Here is a 15851-nt window from a genome sequence, read left to right as displayed (position 1 = left end):
TTTGAACCACCCTGGTCTATACTTTAAATTTAATTCCATAACCAGACATTTCAGACTGTGATCACCATAAGCTGAATGGCCACATGTCTTGTACAGTCGTTGAATTTGTGTATGTTGTTTCCTTTAATGAATCATCATCCGCAACTTGCCGTTAATTTTTCGATTCTCTTTACATCTTGTGAATGTTCTGTTTTATACTGCAGTCGGTATTGATCATCGGTCAACACCTATTTGGGTTTCATGATTTATTTCAGTTCTACGGTTGGATCGGGTGTCTTACTCGACTACTAATTAAAGTACAAAGTTCTTTATTGTTCTCGTAGATATCTCATAAATCATGATTCATGATACGCCTATACAAAACATTCATAGATATTATCCCACGAAGTATGATCAAATTGTATCAAGCATTTATATATATGCCTTATTGACATTGTGTGGTATTGATACACTGCTGTATATGCTGTGACCAAATTCAAACAGTAATAAATACTACCGGTTCGGTGTGTTGAATAACCTTGCTAGTTGGCGTCCTTTGTCATCACTCACAGTCATACTACGACCCTTGCCTGCCTGAGATTTCGGCCTGAGCTGCGTAAAGCTAGCTTGATAGCACAAGACTTCTTAAAATGGTCGTATTTCGGTCGTTTACATGTTTCGCATACCAGTTTGATAATGCATGGTGACGATGGTGTGTATATATAACATGACACGAATTTTGTGCACTTCAGAAAATATAAAACCTGAAAAAATTGGCAGGAAAACAAATGCTCGATAATTACACGTCAACGCCCAAACGCCATGCTTAGGTTAGGTCAAAGTGACTATAACACTGATAGTCACTTTGGGTTATGTCAGTCATAACAAAGGTGTTGTCGACAAACACTACGTTGTAAGTCACGGGCGGCACAATAAGAATTTTATATCAGTTATAAATATATAAACTCTAGTCTATAACATAACGCACATCGGTTATGTATTTTATTAAAATATAATCTTTGCATCAAACATTCTCTCGCGGACAGATATATTTATATACATTTACTACAGTCAGTTTTGGAGCGGTGATTTTTTTAAATATTACAATATTATACATACCCTCTGAGGCATGCATTTTCGCAATGACTTCTTAAATCTATCGACGCGTTTCCCTCCCGTCTGAAACTTTGACATTGCAATAAAATACCAACTTCGCTATGGCTTCCGCCCCTTCTCGGGTCCCATCAAATTTATTGAAGCTGGTAAAAATTCTCGTAGTACCGGAAATTTTATATTATCCTCTCAGCCTCATACACTTCCTCAAAATAGCCAAATTATGAAAATATTCACCGAGCTACGCTTGAAATTTTTTTTTTTATTTTGCTAACAAGTGGCAAATACAGTCATTAATTGTACACAAACTGTGCATATGTAATGATATAAACAAAATCTTGTCAAAACTTAAATGTATAAAAAACAGTTAATAATCTCGAAGCGGTTCAAAAAGCTCGATCACTGTTCATAGTTTCGACGTTGATGCTCTGGAAGTACTCCACCAAGTTTCTCAACACCGATTCCAGCAATAAAGAACAAAAAGAAGGCAGTGGTAAAACATCCGATTGCATAAATATAAACGACTCTATAAGTTCCATAGACATCCACAATGTGACCTGTTAAAAATAAATTTATTGGTGACTCTTGCTCTCATTGAGGTTTGCAATGGCCATATTGTGAGACTCATGCGAGAACTTCGAAGACAGATTGTGAACATATACAAAAGAACATATGAATGTTGTTGGCAGATTTAATCGTTTGGTCAAGATTTTAAATACGATATTGGCTTAGTCAGAAGGGCCACCTGTATTGGTAACTTATAAATCCGACTCGAATTGTGAAGGATAAATTTTGGAGTACCTTCGTGGTTCAAATTTTTTCAATACCAAACGTGAGCCCGCCTATACATCATGCACTTCTTCGACTCGTTCACATTTTGCATTTCATTTTTATTCAATATGAAAGCGCTCGAATAGGTTGCAATACTATTCTTGGAGATGTGTCTCTCCTTGACTTCAAATTTTAAAAAACAATAACTTGCCTGCAATAGGTGGACCGATGAAACATGATATTCCATTAAGCACCAACTGAATTCCTATGTATTTGGTTACATTTTTTACACCAAGAAGAACAGGAATAGCAGTTGTTTTAGTTGTTGTATAAGCCCCGCATAATCCTCCGTGTAACAGAGCGAAAACAATTAGACTGGCAGGCATTGTTGCAAATACCGCCAAAGCACATGCTGCTATCTGCAAAACTGAAATCGCGGCCAGAACAAATAGTATCCGCTTTTCGAGAACCCGACACAACGACAATAAAACAGACACAGAAATTACACCCACAATGTCTCCTACTGCATCCACTGATAAGATTACAGCAGCCTGTTCTTCAGATATTCCCATCTCCTCAGCGAACGGAACAACAAACAATATAGGAAGATAATGCCACGCCCCGCTTACAAATTCTGCAAACGCAAGAAGAGATAAAATCCAATAATTTTTTATCATATTTAGCAATCGATATATTCCGCGTTCATCCGTTTTTTTTGGTTTTTCTATTTCTTGTGAAGGCGTTTGTTCCACTATTGATGTTACATCGTCTTTATTACCATCGTCTGTGTAAGATTTGTCCGCATAATGCAAATGTTCGTATTTAGGCATTTGTGACGAAACTACTGCGCTGATAGGTCTGACAAGAGATGCGAAAACGCATATGTTCAAGGAGATGCCGGCCCAAATGCATAGTGCTCCTCTCCACCCATACGAATGCATCAAATATCGTGTAAAAATCGGCATAACCACGCTACCAATGGAACATCCACAACAAGCTACTCCGTTTGCAAGAGCCCTCCAGTAGGAGAAATATATGTTGATTTGAGCAACAATAGAAATGTACGACGCAGTGAAACCAGCACCTATATTAGGAATAAAAGCAAAATAAAACCTTTGAATTTGGAATTTATGCAATTTTAATTTTATCCAATTGTTTCATTCCTTTTTATTTTTGAAGATTAGCTGGTGTAAATTGAGTTATACACATGGACAGATATTTTGAAAAGGTGTTTCGTTCTGAAATTGTAGTAGTTTATACTCGTAGCAGTCGTGAGTAACTTCAATCGCAAAACTGTCTTTAAATTAAGATATGAATTATGAACCCCGGCAAATGAACATTGGGTCCAATAGTTACTAATTAGAACCTTATCAATAGTTTAACTCTGCAAAATTTCTTTCGTATATATGTAACAACGTACCCCACAATATTCCTACTCCAACGTACGTCATCCATATGTTTAAAGCAAGTGCGGATAATAACAGTCCAATGCAACAAGAAATTCCAGAAGCAAATATAATTTTCCTTGCACCCAATTTTGGCGTAAGTGCAGCAACGAATGGAGCTGAAATAATTGAATTACAAATTTTAATACTTAAATTGTGACATTCCAATAAATAAGTTTATTCGGGATTGTTTCATGTCTCCGTTAATATTTGATGCCCGCGTTATTTCAGGCTAACACGTGGATCCTGTTCGTTGTGGTCTCCACAGCTTTTGACATTTTATGGTCGACGTAACTTCGTTTACATCGTCTTCATTTCTGAGTGAGTGCACGTGACCTGGTTTCCGGCTAATTTCGATGTACGATCCAGAAAGCCGGTTCTTAAAGATGCTGAATACCACGTCAATCGCCAACCCGTTACAATCCACGCAAAATTACTGCAGTGAACGGTCACCGTAATTGCCAGGTCATTTGGGCGCTGAGCGTCTCGTCGGCATTATTGCATGGTTGTGGATATTAATGCTGTGGCTTTTTCGCTGCTGTCGTGGAAACGAAATATCGATCCAGACTTTCAATGAAACTCAGGTGACAAGATATCTCACATTATAAATTTCATTAAAATTGGTCCAACCGTTACAGCTAGACAGACTGACAAATACACATAAAGACTAAAAATTAGGGTCTTCTCTACGAAGCGGGAATCATCCAATTTTATTTATAAAAATCGCGCATATCCATGAGCCTCAGTAAACAGTATGTACGAGAATATTTGAATATGGTTTTACGCAGAACTTGGTGAATTTTTATCATATGTACGTACCTACAACGATGTCCATGCCCATTGCTATCGAAGATACCAAGGAAGTCTGAGTATTATTTGTACCAAATTCGTCCATGAAGTAAATGAAGAATAATCCAAAACTGTGCAGGAAAGATTCGGTGATAGCTTGAATGCAGAAATCCGACACGAGAACTGCCCAGGCCCACCCTCCATCTGGCGATTTGTGATACAACGTGTTCCCTCTTATAGTTTTTACAATTAGCACCATTTTCGGCCACTTTTTCTTGTGCTTTGGCAACTTTACGAAGTCCCGAATCGCACAATGTACTTGGATACTAGTATCTGTAGTTATTTCTTAATGCTTTATAAATCTCATTGTGACACAATTCCAATCAATGAGGACTGTTTGGTATCCATGTCTAAAACTATAACTTTTCTACTTCTTTGTTAATCGTTAATTTTTTATGACTGCAGTCACGCTAGTTGTTATATCAGCTGAACCAATTACCAACGAATGCAACAAGTAACCTTAACCTCCCCGGGATAAATATGTAAATCCTATCCTAACCTGACCTTAAATAGAAGAATATTTATGCGAAAGATATTGACTCAAAAAAGTTATTTCAAACTTATCAATGTAACAAACGTTGTGAAACGGTAATAATATATATAATATATCAACAAAACTAATTGCTGGTTATTTATTTACTATCAACAGAAAACGCAGCAGCAGCATTTAATCTTCCATGATTACCATTTTATTCAGGATAAAGCAACGCTTAATTCAAATTACTCCCCTTTTTTAAACGTTGCATCACTTTTGCATAAAATTAAATTACCCAATGCTTTGCATTGAACCTTGTACAGACCCGCTTATTTCTAATCCTGTTTTAACTATGCCGTAACACCCGACCAAGTTTAAATACATTTTCGTAATTCGATCGCCGCGGTGGAGATGACGGAGTCAAAATTTTCAAATTTGCAATACGAACTCGGGAGCTTATGAGTAAAATAAAGAACTGTATGTATCAACGGATAATTTGAGTAAAGAGATATCATTATTAAATACGTATGCAAGTATCAGGGGGATATTTCAAGAACGTATTTTGCCTACAATAAGCGGTAAGTCAATATTCAATATCTTCTTAACACAATGCATAGTATTGGAATATACATCAGCTAAACTAAATACCGTTCACTCCGGAAACACTACACAGACCATGGGTAGTCAACAGATACTTAAACAGTCAACATCTATAATATGATTGCATACTTCACTAAAGTATTTTATCAACCGCAATACATTTTCGTAGCAAGACATTTTCGTAGTACTATGATTATTCTGTTATGCTGCCTGTAGTGCAATATTATCTCGTCACCCTCTATGCGTAACCAAAGGCGCACCTGTTAGCTGCATGGCTTTTTCCCGGTGATTATTTGTCGAAAGCCGAGTTTAAATGACTTGTACCTCAGCTTTACCTCCTCGCTGTGTTATTGTAGCAACTCTGTACGATGTAATTTATTCAGTATGTAATTTTCTTTGTGTCTGTAGGTTGAAAATGCTCGGTCATGCACTAGTGACTCTAACTCTTTGAGTCTCTCTGTGCGTGTTGTTCGGCGGACATTTTATGTATGGAATACATTAAAAATGATGAATGATGACAAACATATTTGAAAAAGGGTGATGCAAAACTTTCGTATGTGAAATATACGCGGTATACATACTCGTTCGAAATGTAGCTTAATTTCGCAATACTCAGCAACGGTTCCCGTACATTTGAACCCACGACCATTGCACCTGCATATATTGCACTTGCACCTATGGATTTTTTGTTTTGCGGATATTTGAACCCATACTAACCCTAACCCATGGGTTTTAGCCCCCGTATCTAGATTGAACCCGCGGATATACACATGGGTTCAAATGTACGTGGGTTCAAATGTACGGTCACCATCAGCAACTAGTGTTTGTCAGGGGTGGCCAACGTGTCGATAGCTATCAACCGGTCGATTGCCACATCTTCAATGGCTGATCGAGTTTGATGTTGACTGAACTTAACAGCATGACTAAGTGCAATATGCGTTAACGGTTAACCAATACTCAAACAGCGCTTGTTTTTTGTTCGGAGGATATGACCTGACATACGCCTCTATGTCTGTTTTAATGTCTCTGCCATTGGTTTGGATATATATGTTCCAATTTACTCATAACTTCTGCAGCATTCCGAAATTTTTGTCTACTTTGGTGTGTAAAAATACTATATTCGTGAAGTAGCTAATATCGCCATTTAAGTTATATATATTAATACTGACCGATCACATACACCAGGAAAATTCTGCATTGCCGCAATCTAATGGATCAATTCCTTACCATTATCTGTAACTTTCTTTTTTGAGTTTGATGTCTCGATACAAAGTACGATAAACTCTGTCAGTGTCAAGTACCGTATATATGACACCTTCACCCCCACATCGTTACTACTTGTCCCGCTATTCGGAAATACTGGTAACTTTATAGCTATGGTTTAATGTCGTAATTGCATGACGCTGAAGGAGAAGTCGTCGAATTAGTTACACAATTTATAACTCTCTTTTTGTGCCAAGATTGAAAAGCTGAAGAAAAACACGTTTTAGGTCTAGTACTAGAATCAGTGAAGTTGACAACAATTGCCTCTTTGTGATCATTTCTCAATGTTTCGATGTTGATGTTCTGGAATGGCTCCACCGAGTTTCTCAACACCAATTCCGGCAACGACGAACAGAACGAAAGCGGTGATAAAACATCCGATTGCATAAAAATAAGCGACTCTATAAGTTCCATAGATATCCACGAGATGACCTGTTAAATTAGTAGAGTGGTGAATCTTCAAACAACGATTAGAGATAGACCTAAACTATCATGGTAATATTTAGGGAAGCGGTTCCCAAACTTTTTGTTCGTGCGGCGCCAAATCATCAAGTAAAAAACTCATGGCGCACTTACACGAAAAAAATAGCACGTAACAGGAAGTAAACGACATAGAAAGATAAAATGAACAGCAACATTCAAAATGAGAAAAAGAAAACCAAGAAAATCAAGTTTCGGGGCGCAGTTAGCAAATCGCCTCCTTTTGGCTCCGGTAATTTAGGGTATAAGTCAAATCGCTAATGCAAAGCATACATCTGCATTTCATTGTCATCAAAAAAGATCTCTGATTTGTATTATTTATAGTTAGAAGCAGTATATATGAATTATTAAATTAATCGGCATGGAATATTCAATCGCGGGGAAAATTACATATATATTCGCTGATTGAAACAATTCTTAGCTTAAAAGTTGATTTTCTGTTATTATGTGTACTTGCCTGCAATAGGTGGGCCGACAAAACAGGATATTCCACTCAACGCCCATTGCCACCCTATGAATTTCGTTACATTTTCTACGCCGAGAAGAACGGGAATCGCAGTTGTTTTGGTTGTTATATATGACCCACATAATCCTCCATGTAACAGCGTAAAGGCTAGCAAACTTGCAGAAGTTGCTGCAGATGCAGCCAACGAGCATACTGCTATTTGTAGTAGTGACATTGCGGCTAGAACAAATAGTATTCGCTTTTCCAGACCCCGACACAGCGACAATAGGACAGACACAGAAATTACACCCACAATATCTCCTACTGCAGCCATTGATAAGATGACAGCAGCCTGCTTCTCAGGTATTCCCAGCTCCTTTGCAAAAGGGACAACAAACAATAGGGGAAGAAAATACCACAGGCCACTTACAAATTCCGAGAGCGCCAAAATAAATAGAATCCAATAATTTTTTACGATCTTGAATATTCGATTGATTCTTCTTCCACCGATTATATCCTCACGCGCTAGTTCTTGTGGGCGATCTTGTTCTACTTGGCATGAGACATCGTCTTCATTTTCATCGTCTGCACAAGACTTGTCCGCATAATGCAAATGTTTGTAATTTGACATCTGTGAAGCTTCCACTGCGCTGATAGGTCTCACAAGAGATGCAAATACGCATACATTCAACGAAATGCCGGCACAAATCCATAGTGCTCCTCTCCATCCATACGAATGGAGCAAATATTGTATAAAAACTGGCATCACCATAGAACCACTTGCGCATCCACAACAAGCTACTCCGTTTGCAAGAGCCCTCCAGCGGGCGAAATATATGTTGATTTGAGCCACAATAGAAATGTACGTCGCGGTAAAACCTGTCCCTATTATTAATTTTGAAAAAAAAGGGAATATTATTTGAATCAAGTCCAGTATTCAACACGGATTCAAAAATTGGCTGTAAATTTCATATATATATATATACATACATGTGATTCCTTGCGATCTAAAATATCTTTAGAAGATATTCAAAACTTGTCTAGGCGGTGTGGCGTATCGTGCTAAGCGTCGTGCACCGCTGATTACACTGCGTGGGTTCACAGTTTCGAATCCCGATAATTCGTGCGAGAGGATTGTTTCTGGACTCCTTGCCGCCGTAGGATGGGTGATTCACTCAATCGCAATCGCTGTCCAATTACGGCTTCCTCCACCATCGAGTCCATGCATCCAAAACAAATAATCGGCAAACTATTCATATACCCGATATCGACTGGTAACTGGACGAGAGGCCGGGGTTTGCAACATGATTAAGTCGACTTATTGGCTTTCCTCTCCCTCAGAATAAATATGTGCAATTGAAGAACTCACCCCATAAAACTCCTATTCCCGCGTATGTCATCCATATGTTTGAAGCGAGTGCAGATAGTAACAATCCAATGCAACACAAAATTCCAGATCCAAATATAATTTTTCTAGCGCCCAATTTCGGCGTCAGCGCGCTAACAAATGGCGCTGAAATAAGGGTACAGTCGAAATCCATACACCTTAGTAGGCTACTTTTTAGATATAAATTTCATTGAAGTACTAATTTAAGCGGAGGTGCTACTACTACTGCGTGAGAACCTACGAGCAGCTAATTTGAAGCATAGGGTTTGTAAGTAAATCAGATTTGATGACACGTATACCAGCAAACACACTTGTTGGCCGCAACGAAAGCAAAAATAATGTTCTGGATTGCAGTAGCCAAGTAGCCTAATTTTCTGTGAATGGCCTTGGCCCTTTGGCACAAAGGACTACACTTGGGCAATTTTCATGGGTTCAATCAATCAATTTGGTATATCTGGTCAAATTTTCGCCAACATAAAACCATTGTCCCATTTTCATCGACGTATCGTATATCGCCGTGCTCGAACTACATATAAAATATTTGTTCCAACAAAGGCGTTTAGTAAATATCAGTCATCTGTGACCTTTAGCCATAAATACGGAAGCGATATCCACGTACCTGCAATTATGTCCATACCCATTGCTATTGAAGATATAAAAGAAGTCTGGTTGTTATTTGTCCCAAATTCTTCCATAAAGGAAATAAAAAATAATCCGAAACTTTGCAGGAAAGACACGGTGATAGCCTGAATGAAGAAATCCGACACGAGCACTGCCCAAGCCCACCCCCCATCTGGCGATCTGCGATACAGCGTGTTCCCCCTTATAGTTTTCACGATTAGCACCATTTTCGATGACTTTTCCCTGTATTTTATTCGGCAACTAACACGAAAGCTATGATTTAGATAGATGCCTAAATGCAATACATTAGTAATAGCATTAGTTAATAATTATCCTTAGCCGCCGACAGGCTGTGGTGGGATTCCGGGGGTCACACGGGTTCGCGCGACCCCCATTTTTTAGAATGCAGCGATATCAGCGAACCGTTCTTGTGTTTTTTAGACGTGAGACGGCCGCAACAAATGGGAAATGTGCACCACAGAAAACAACAACAAATTTGCAAGAAATTTTAATTCGGCGTTATATATTAGGTGTTTCGTTTCTTAATTGCTATCTGCTCAGAATAGAAACTCGTATACAACTGAACTCCGTTTATTGAGAACAGCGGCACAACTTAAACAATACAACAAAACAGCGGGAGTATCCAATTTTTAATCCCATCGCTGGCAGTTGGTCTAAGAATCTAATCAATGTAAACTATTTGCCATTACTGCGCAATTCATTCCCCTTTCTCCTGCATTTTTCTTTCCCAATTGAAAACAGGAATCGAAACAGATTTGGAAATTATATACTTATCATGAAATGATTCAATTTTTAATTTTTTTTTTATCTCAGAATTTGAGCACATCAATATCAAAATTGAATTAATACAGCAATCCGAGATAGTACCAATATAAAAGCACGAAATACCATTTTTAAAATTATAAAATATTGTGAAAATGATTATGTAGAGCTAACAAGAAATTTAGTCGATTGCACGCACAGTCGTACGCCAAGATACTTATTTCTCTCACTCAATACCCTACCATACAAAATTTGCTGTTTTTTTTTCGACCCAAAATCCATGTACCCAATTAAGTTGCCCAAGTACTTTGTAGCGCAACGGTAGATACAAATAATACTGTTCTATATAAAAATTTTGAAATATTCAAATAGTTTAATTCCCAGAATTCAATGTCCATTCTAGTAGTCTTCGTCGTCCATACATAAATGTTATAATGAGCTCCACACAAAAATGCAGTCAAAATCCATCCTTGACTACCGATTTCTCTGTCGAGGAAGAACTGCTCCAAGTTTTTGAACGCCCATTCCACTAATTAGAAGCAATACAACAGACAGCAAAAACGAAAATAAGGCAAACCAATATGCCGCTCTATAAGTTCCATAGATGTCGACCAGATGCCCTGTAGATGAAAACGAACTGAATTGATTCGAATAAAAAATGGATGTACATTCAATTTTTTTTTTAATATTAATACAAAAAATATAAAGCACTTTTTAAATTAGCATTTCGTGCTGAACTTGAGAAAATATATCACTCATATATATTGCAAAAACCTATTAACTATTCTAAAAGCGCACACACTAAACCACGTGACTTTTACACTTCGCTATTATTAAATGTATAAAATTATTTAATAGATAAAATATATTTAACAAAATGCGAGAGCTATGATTCTAAAGGTATACTGTTAAATCTGATGCAGAAAAAGAATGTACGTAACTCTAATTAAAAATTCTTATGCTATTTCTTCAAAATAATTATGCTTATTTGCACAACTGTTATGATTACCAACCTGCGACTGGAGGACCAATGAGGCACGACACGCCGCTGATGGCCCACTGAGGACCAATAAATTTAACGAAGTCCTCCACCCCAAAAAGTGTTGCTGTTGTTGCTGTCTTCGCAGTGATAAAGAATCCAAACAGACCGCCATGGATCGTTGCATATGTTAATATACCTTTGAAGTCATTGGCAAATATTGCTATAAAACACGCACCGACCTGAGCAAGTGTAATTAATGCTAAAAAGTACAATATATTCCTTTCCAGCACTCTATGCCACGACAGTAACACCCCACAGGTAACTCTGCATATAATATCTGCAACAGCGGCCACTGACAAAATTATGGCAGCTTGCTCTGACGAACATCTAAGCTCCTTTGCAAACGGCACAGCAAACATGAGTGGAAAAAAATACCATAGACCAAACGCAAATTCTGTAAGTGCCAAAATAAATAAAAGCCAGTAATTTTTTAAATAATAAAAAATTCTGTCCTGTCCGTTTTTTCCTGAATTGAGTTGTATGGCTTCTTGACTTTTACTCTGCTCATAACAAGAGGATTCCTCGGAAGAAGTCGTTGTTACTTCATCCTCCATTTTAATAGGTTTATCAGCATATTGCACGTTTTTGTACTCAGTCATCTGCATTGCATTTATGACACTGATGGGTCTGACAAGTGTAGCACACACACAGACATTTAAAGCCACTCCTGCGCATAACCACATGCTGCCTCGCCACCCATATGCGGACAAAAGATGTTGAGCCAAAACTGGCATCAGCATTGACCCGCAAGCACTGCCACAAGTCGCTACTCCGTTAGCAATTCCTCTCCACCGAGTAAAATAAATGTTGACTTGTGCTGTGATACAGATATATGAAACGGTGAATCCCGCCCCTATAAAATAAAATGTGTAATTAGACTCAATGATTATACTAGATAAAGAAACACAAAAACTGTTGCGAAAGATGCATCTAATTTCATGAAAGGTACTAGGATATTGTGTACAATTGAAACCGTAAATGAGATAACCAACAATCAACCCATATTAGTTACCTTAGGTTAGTTGTCTTTAGACAGACAATATGATACAACCAAATATCAGATCATGTAAAAATATCATTTTTACATTTTTATTGTTGTAATTGTACCCGACAATTATTGTGATCTTTACAGTTACCGGCATATCTTGTTTTGTATGAAAAAGACGCGGGGTTCGACTATGGTCGAACGAGGGCTTGCAAATATACTTTTTATTTCGTGGAAAGAGATTTTGTCATTCTAATTTTATTCTCGCGATATATAAACACTAATCCATTAATCAAGACATTTGTTGGCGGTATTCATTTTGCATCCTTCACTCACGTATTCAGTCAATTTTCAAATTCTTGTTCCAGAATGAATGGGCGAATAATTTGAGGGGAAGCACAAAATTTTGAAAAAGAAAATGGTAACATTGTTACAATAAAAAGGAATTAGTGGCGCCTGAATTTATTCAACTTTTATTATCAACGCAAATTAGATTTAAATCACAATTAGGTCCCGTGATTGATGGGTCAGTTTCTGCCAGTGTTACTATTACTTCGTTATAGAAATGAATATATCAATATCTCTGATCGATTTCATTCAGAAACAAGAGAGCAATCCTGAAAATATATGGACACGAAGTATCTTACCGTACCTAGTCTACATTCACAGTGCATTACTGGTATCGAAAAACTTCCGACTTTCGCGTAGCACTATTTTGCAAAATCAAAATGGAAGACAACTTGGCGGAATAAAAACCGTGTTCCCGTGAATATAAATTAAACAGCAAAATTTTGGGTGAAATATCAGATCTCATAGGATTAATAGGAAATTCAATCACGAATAAATAGCCTCCTAGCGACAACAACAATCTTTAATCAACGAAAATTTAAAAGTAATTGGTCAGTAACTAAAAAGAAAGGCGATTTTTTCGGTACTCCCAAAGTATGTGTACCAGGTTAGACCATAATTTTATCCCAATTTTTCTTATTTTAGTTCTATTAAGAGTTCGGGACCTTGCCAAGTGACTCCCATAGTATTTGTAACTGAAATTATGGCCTAACACTAACCTGGTACACATACTATACGTTCCGGTGTCCGCCATCTTGGTTCACATACTTCGGGAGTACCATTTTTTCCACAACAAAAAATACTAACAAGATGAATAATAATAATTACGAAACGATCCCTACGTATACTTCTTGTCCAACAATAAGAAATTGTTACCCCATAATACTCCAATTCCAATGTACGCCATACATATATTAGATCCGATAGCTGACAAAATCAATCCAAAGCAACAGAAAACGCCAGATAACATGATCATCTTCCTCGCGCCAAATTTCAGCATCAATATACCAATGAACGGGGCTGAAATATAATATAATTTGTCAATTCAACAATTCCAGAGCGGAATATGCATGGGTGTACAAAGCAAAACTTTTCTGCTGTCCGGGGCGAGTTTCTGATACTGCTGGCCCTTGTACCTAACTTCAAAAATAATTCGGAAAATAAACAATTATAGATGTTGCTACATGAGAATAAATAAATTAAAGGTTAAGAAAGAATGAAATGTTTATATTATTATTCTTATTTGAATCATCAAACTATGCAACAAACTCACAGCGTGCTGTGATTATAGTGATTGTATCTAGGGAATGAATTCGTCAGTGACAAATATTTGGCTTCAACTACACGGCTGTTTGTCAATTTTTTAGATTTGTCGTTTTACGTTTCGCTCCCGTAGTATGTGCACCACGATGGCGCCCAACCTAATAACCCTAACCTGGTACACATACTATATTCAGGTTGTGCGCCATCTTGGTGCATTTTATGGGAGCACCTAATTATGCTCTATAGAGGTATTCAAAAACAAATTTTGACTGTATTTTCTCTAGATGAACACAAACTAAACGGAAAGTGCATGTAGGCAACTTTGTATCATACATAACAGTTTTCAATTTCAAGTCATCAATTTCACTATGAAATGTGTGCTGCGTGCAAAATAGTCCACGGATATTGAAAACCGCTTGCAGCATCGTTGCTTCAGGTTCTAAAGTTTATACTTCGGAGTAGAATATTATTTAATTCATCTAGTTCTAAACGACCGTAATAAGAGAACGAATATCGGGTGAAAAAGAAATACGAACCTACTATTCCATCCATTGCTGATGCTATCGACGATATAAATGAGGTTTGACTGTTCGTCGTTTCAAATTCATCCATGAAATAATTATGAAACATTCCCAGGCTTCTTATGAAAGATACAGTGATAGCTTGTATACAAAAAGCTGAGGCGAGGACAACCCATGCCCATCCTCCATCGGGAGAATTATGATACAATGTATTTCCATGGAGTGTCTTTACAATTAAGACCATAATCCACTCGAAGATCCGTTTTTAGGCGGTTTTAGTTATGAGATGATTCTCGTCGAAATTTACATCTATGTTAAATATCTGACTCTCTGCGAAGTAGCCTATCTAAGCTCAAATTACGAATTCATTTGTTTTACAAAAAAGTGAGACATATTCATTTATTTATTCATTGTTCCAATTTAAACATGAAATATTCAACTTTAAAACCTGCAAATAATTCTATGTTAATTTATTGAAGCGCGGATTGCTTGCAGATCATTTTCCGCTGTATTTATTCATCCGCGTTTATTCCAAAAACTGAATATTTGCCCATCTTCTTTATTGAAGTGTTAATCGGTTGGTTTGTATATAAGTTGTGTTTATGTGCGAACCCCTGCAGCTGCCAACATTCGAACAGCGCTGATTAGCGTGAGTATGATACAATTTCACGTCTTATTGCTTTGCAATCATGGGTAATGTATCATGTATCCCCTTTCAGATACAAGTTTAAAAAAATTGTCTCCCAAGGACTTTTTCCCGCGTTGATATTTTTACGGTCATAGAGACTGATTTGGGTCAATGATCTGACCCTGACGCTTTCACTGTCCTGACTGAAAACACCTTTCAATCTAACTGTAACTACACGGAAACGGCATTGTCTGCTACTTTGCAAGTAAGAAAGTTTTGCTGGTCGGTATCAGTACATACACGACACGCATGTTGCCGCATTTGTGAGCCGTATACTTGTTGTTTACCAGTTAAAGATTAACTACGTTATACCCGGAGACAAAAGCGGGAATCAACTCGCGGAGCAAGCACAAATGACATCTAAGTTTGAAATCAGAGAGCCAAGACTTCAATTACCATTCATAAGTGTTTATTTAACAAAATTAAGTGTACGTATTCTGTTTATTTGGGTTAATACATCAGTGTATTTGCCTGTGGCAAATATCATTATACCACATCTGGTAGGTGCTATTAACCTACGACCAAACTCAAATAAAAATAAGGTGCGCAATATTTGATGACGTAATGACACAACAAAAACGAATCCCAAAAAGCCCGGAATTTTGTCACAACAATAAGAAGAAAATTACCAACAAAAAAAACAACATAATATTCACAAAGCGATTCATAGTTTCACCTCGTGTCTAAAAAAAAACTAAACAAATTTTCCAGGAGAGGCGTTGAACCTGATAGTGCATTACACATACTGGTTTACACAGCGGGTATCACTCTACGAAAGAGTTCTTTGGGTGCC

At 37.4% G+C, this 15851-nt stretch overlaps 2 protein-coding genes across 2 annotated transcripts; both read right to left on the bottom strand.

Moving 5' to 3' along the window:
* Window positions 1–1361: 1361 nt before the first annotated feature.
* LOC120335979 (uncharacterized) lies at window positions 1362–10069 on the bottom strand. The gene is made up of 8 exons (XM_078119227.1): window positions 9427–10069; window positions 8790–8933; window positions 7422–8305; window positions 6732–6927; window positions 4128–4442; window positions 3284–3427; window positions 2075–2947; window positions 1362–1649 (listed from the first exon to the last, which is right to left on the bottom strand). The coding sequence occupies exons 1-8, from the start codon at window positions 9653–9655 to the stop codon at window positions 1492–1494; spliced, it is 2943 nt and encodes a 980-aa protein (XP_077975353.1). The 5' UTR covers window positions 9656–10069; the 3' UTR covers window positions 1362–1491.
* A 134-nt stretch (window positions 10070–10203) lies between these two features.
* LOC120335961 (monocarboxylate transporter 12-like) lies at window positions 10204–15851 on the bottom strand. Its single transcript, XM_039403573.2, has 4 exons — window positions 14386–15851; window positions 13463–13606; window positions 11225–12106; window positions 10204–10831 (listed from the first exon to the last, which is right to left on the bottom strand). Exons 1-4 carry the CDS (start codon window positions 14612–14614, stop codon window positions 10686–10688), a joined length of 1401 nt encoding a protein of 466 aa, XP_039259507.2. The 5' UTR covers window positions 14615–15851; the 3' UTR covers window positions 10204–10685.

This window comes from Styela clava, chromosome 2 (assembly GCF_964204865.1).
Source record: "Styela clava chromosome 2, kaStyClav1.hap1.2, whole genome shotgun sequence".
In the NCBI taxonomy this organism is placed as follows: Eukaryota; Metazoa; Chordata; class Ascidiacea; order Stolidobranchia; family Styelidae; genus Styela; species Styela clava.
The sequence above is the reverse complement of the archived record's forward strand: the minus strand, read 5'-3'. Positions and strand labels throughout refer to the sequence as shown.

What these genes read in the sequence shown, in the direction of transcription:
- LOC120335961 (XM_039403573.2), bottom strand. Translation starts at nt 14,614, where the DNA reads ATGGTCTTAATTGTAAAGACACTCCATGGAAATACATTGTATCATAAT. An exon ending in AGCAATGGATGGAATAGTAG is followed by an intron (nt 13,607 to 14,385) that starts GTTCGTATTTCT and finishes ATTATATTTCAG; the next exon opens with CCCCGTTCATTGGTATATTG. An exon ending in TGGAATTGGAGTATTATGGG is followed by an intron (nt 12,107 to 13,462) that starts GTAACAATTTCT and finishes TTTATTTTATAG; the next exon opens with GGGCGGGATTCACCGTTTCA.
- LOC120335979 (XM_078119227.1), bottom strand. Translation starts at nt 9,655, where the DNA reads ATGGTGCTAATCGTGAAAACTATAAGGGGGAACACGCTGTATCGCAGA. An exon ending in CTATTGCAGGCAAGTACACA is followed by an intron (nt 6,928 to 7,421) that starts TAATAACAGAAA and finishes CTAATTTAACAG; the next exon opens with GTCATCTCGTGGATATCTAT. An exon ending in CATCGGTCCACCTATTGCAG is followed by an intron (nt 1,650 to 2,074) that starts GCAAGTTATTGT and finishes TATTTTTAACAG; the next exon opens with GTCACATTGTGGATGTCTAT.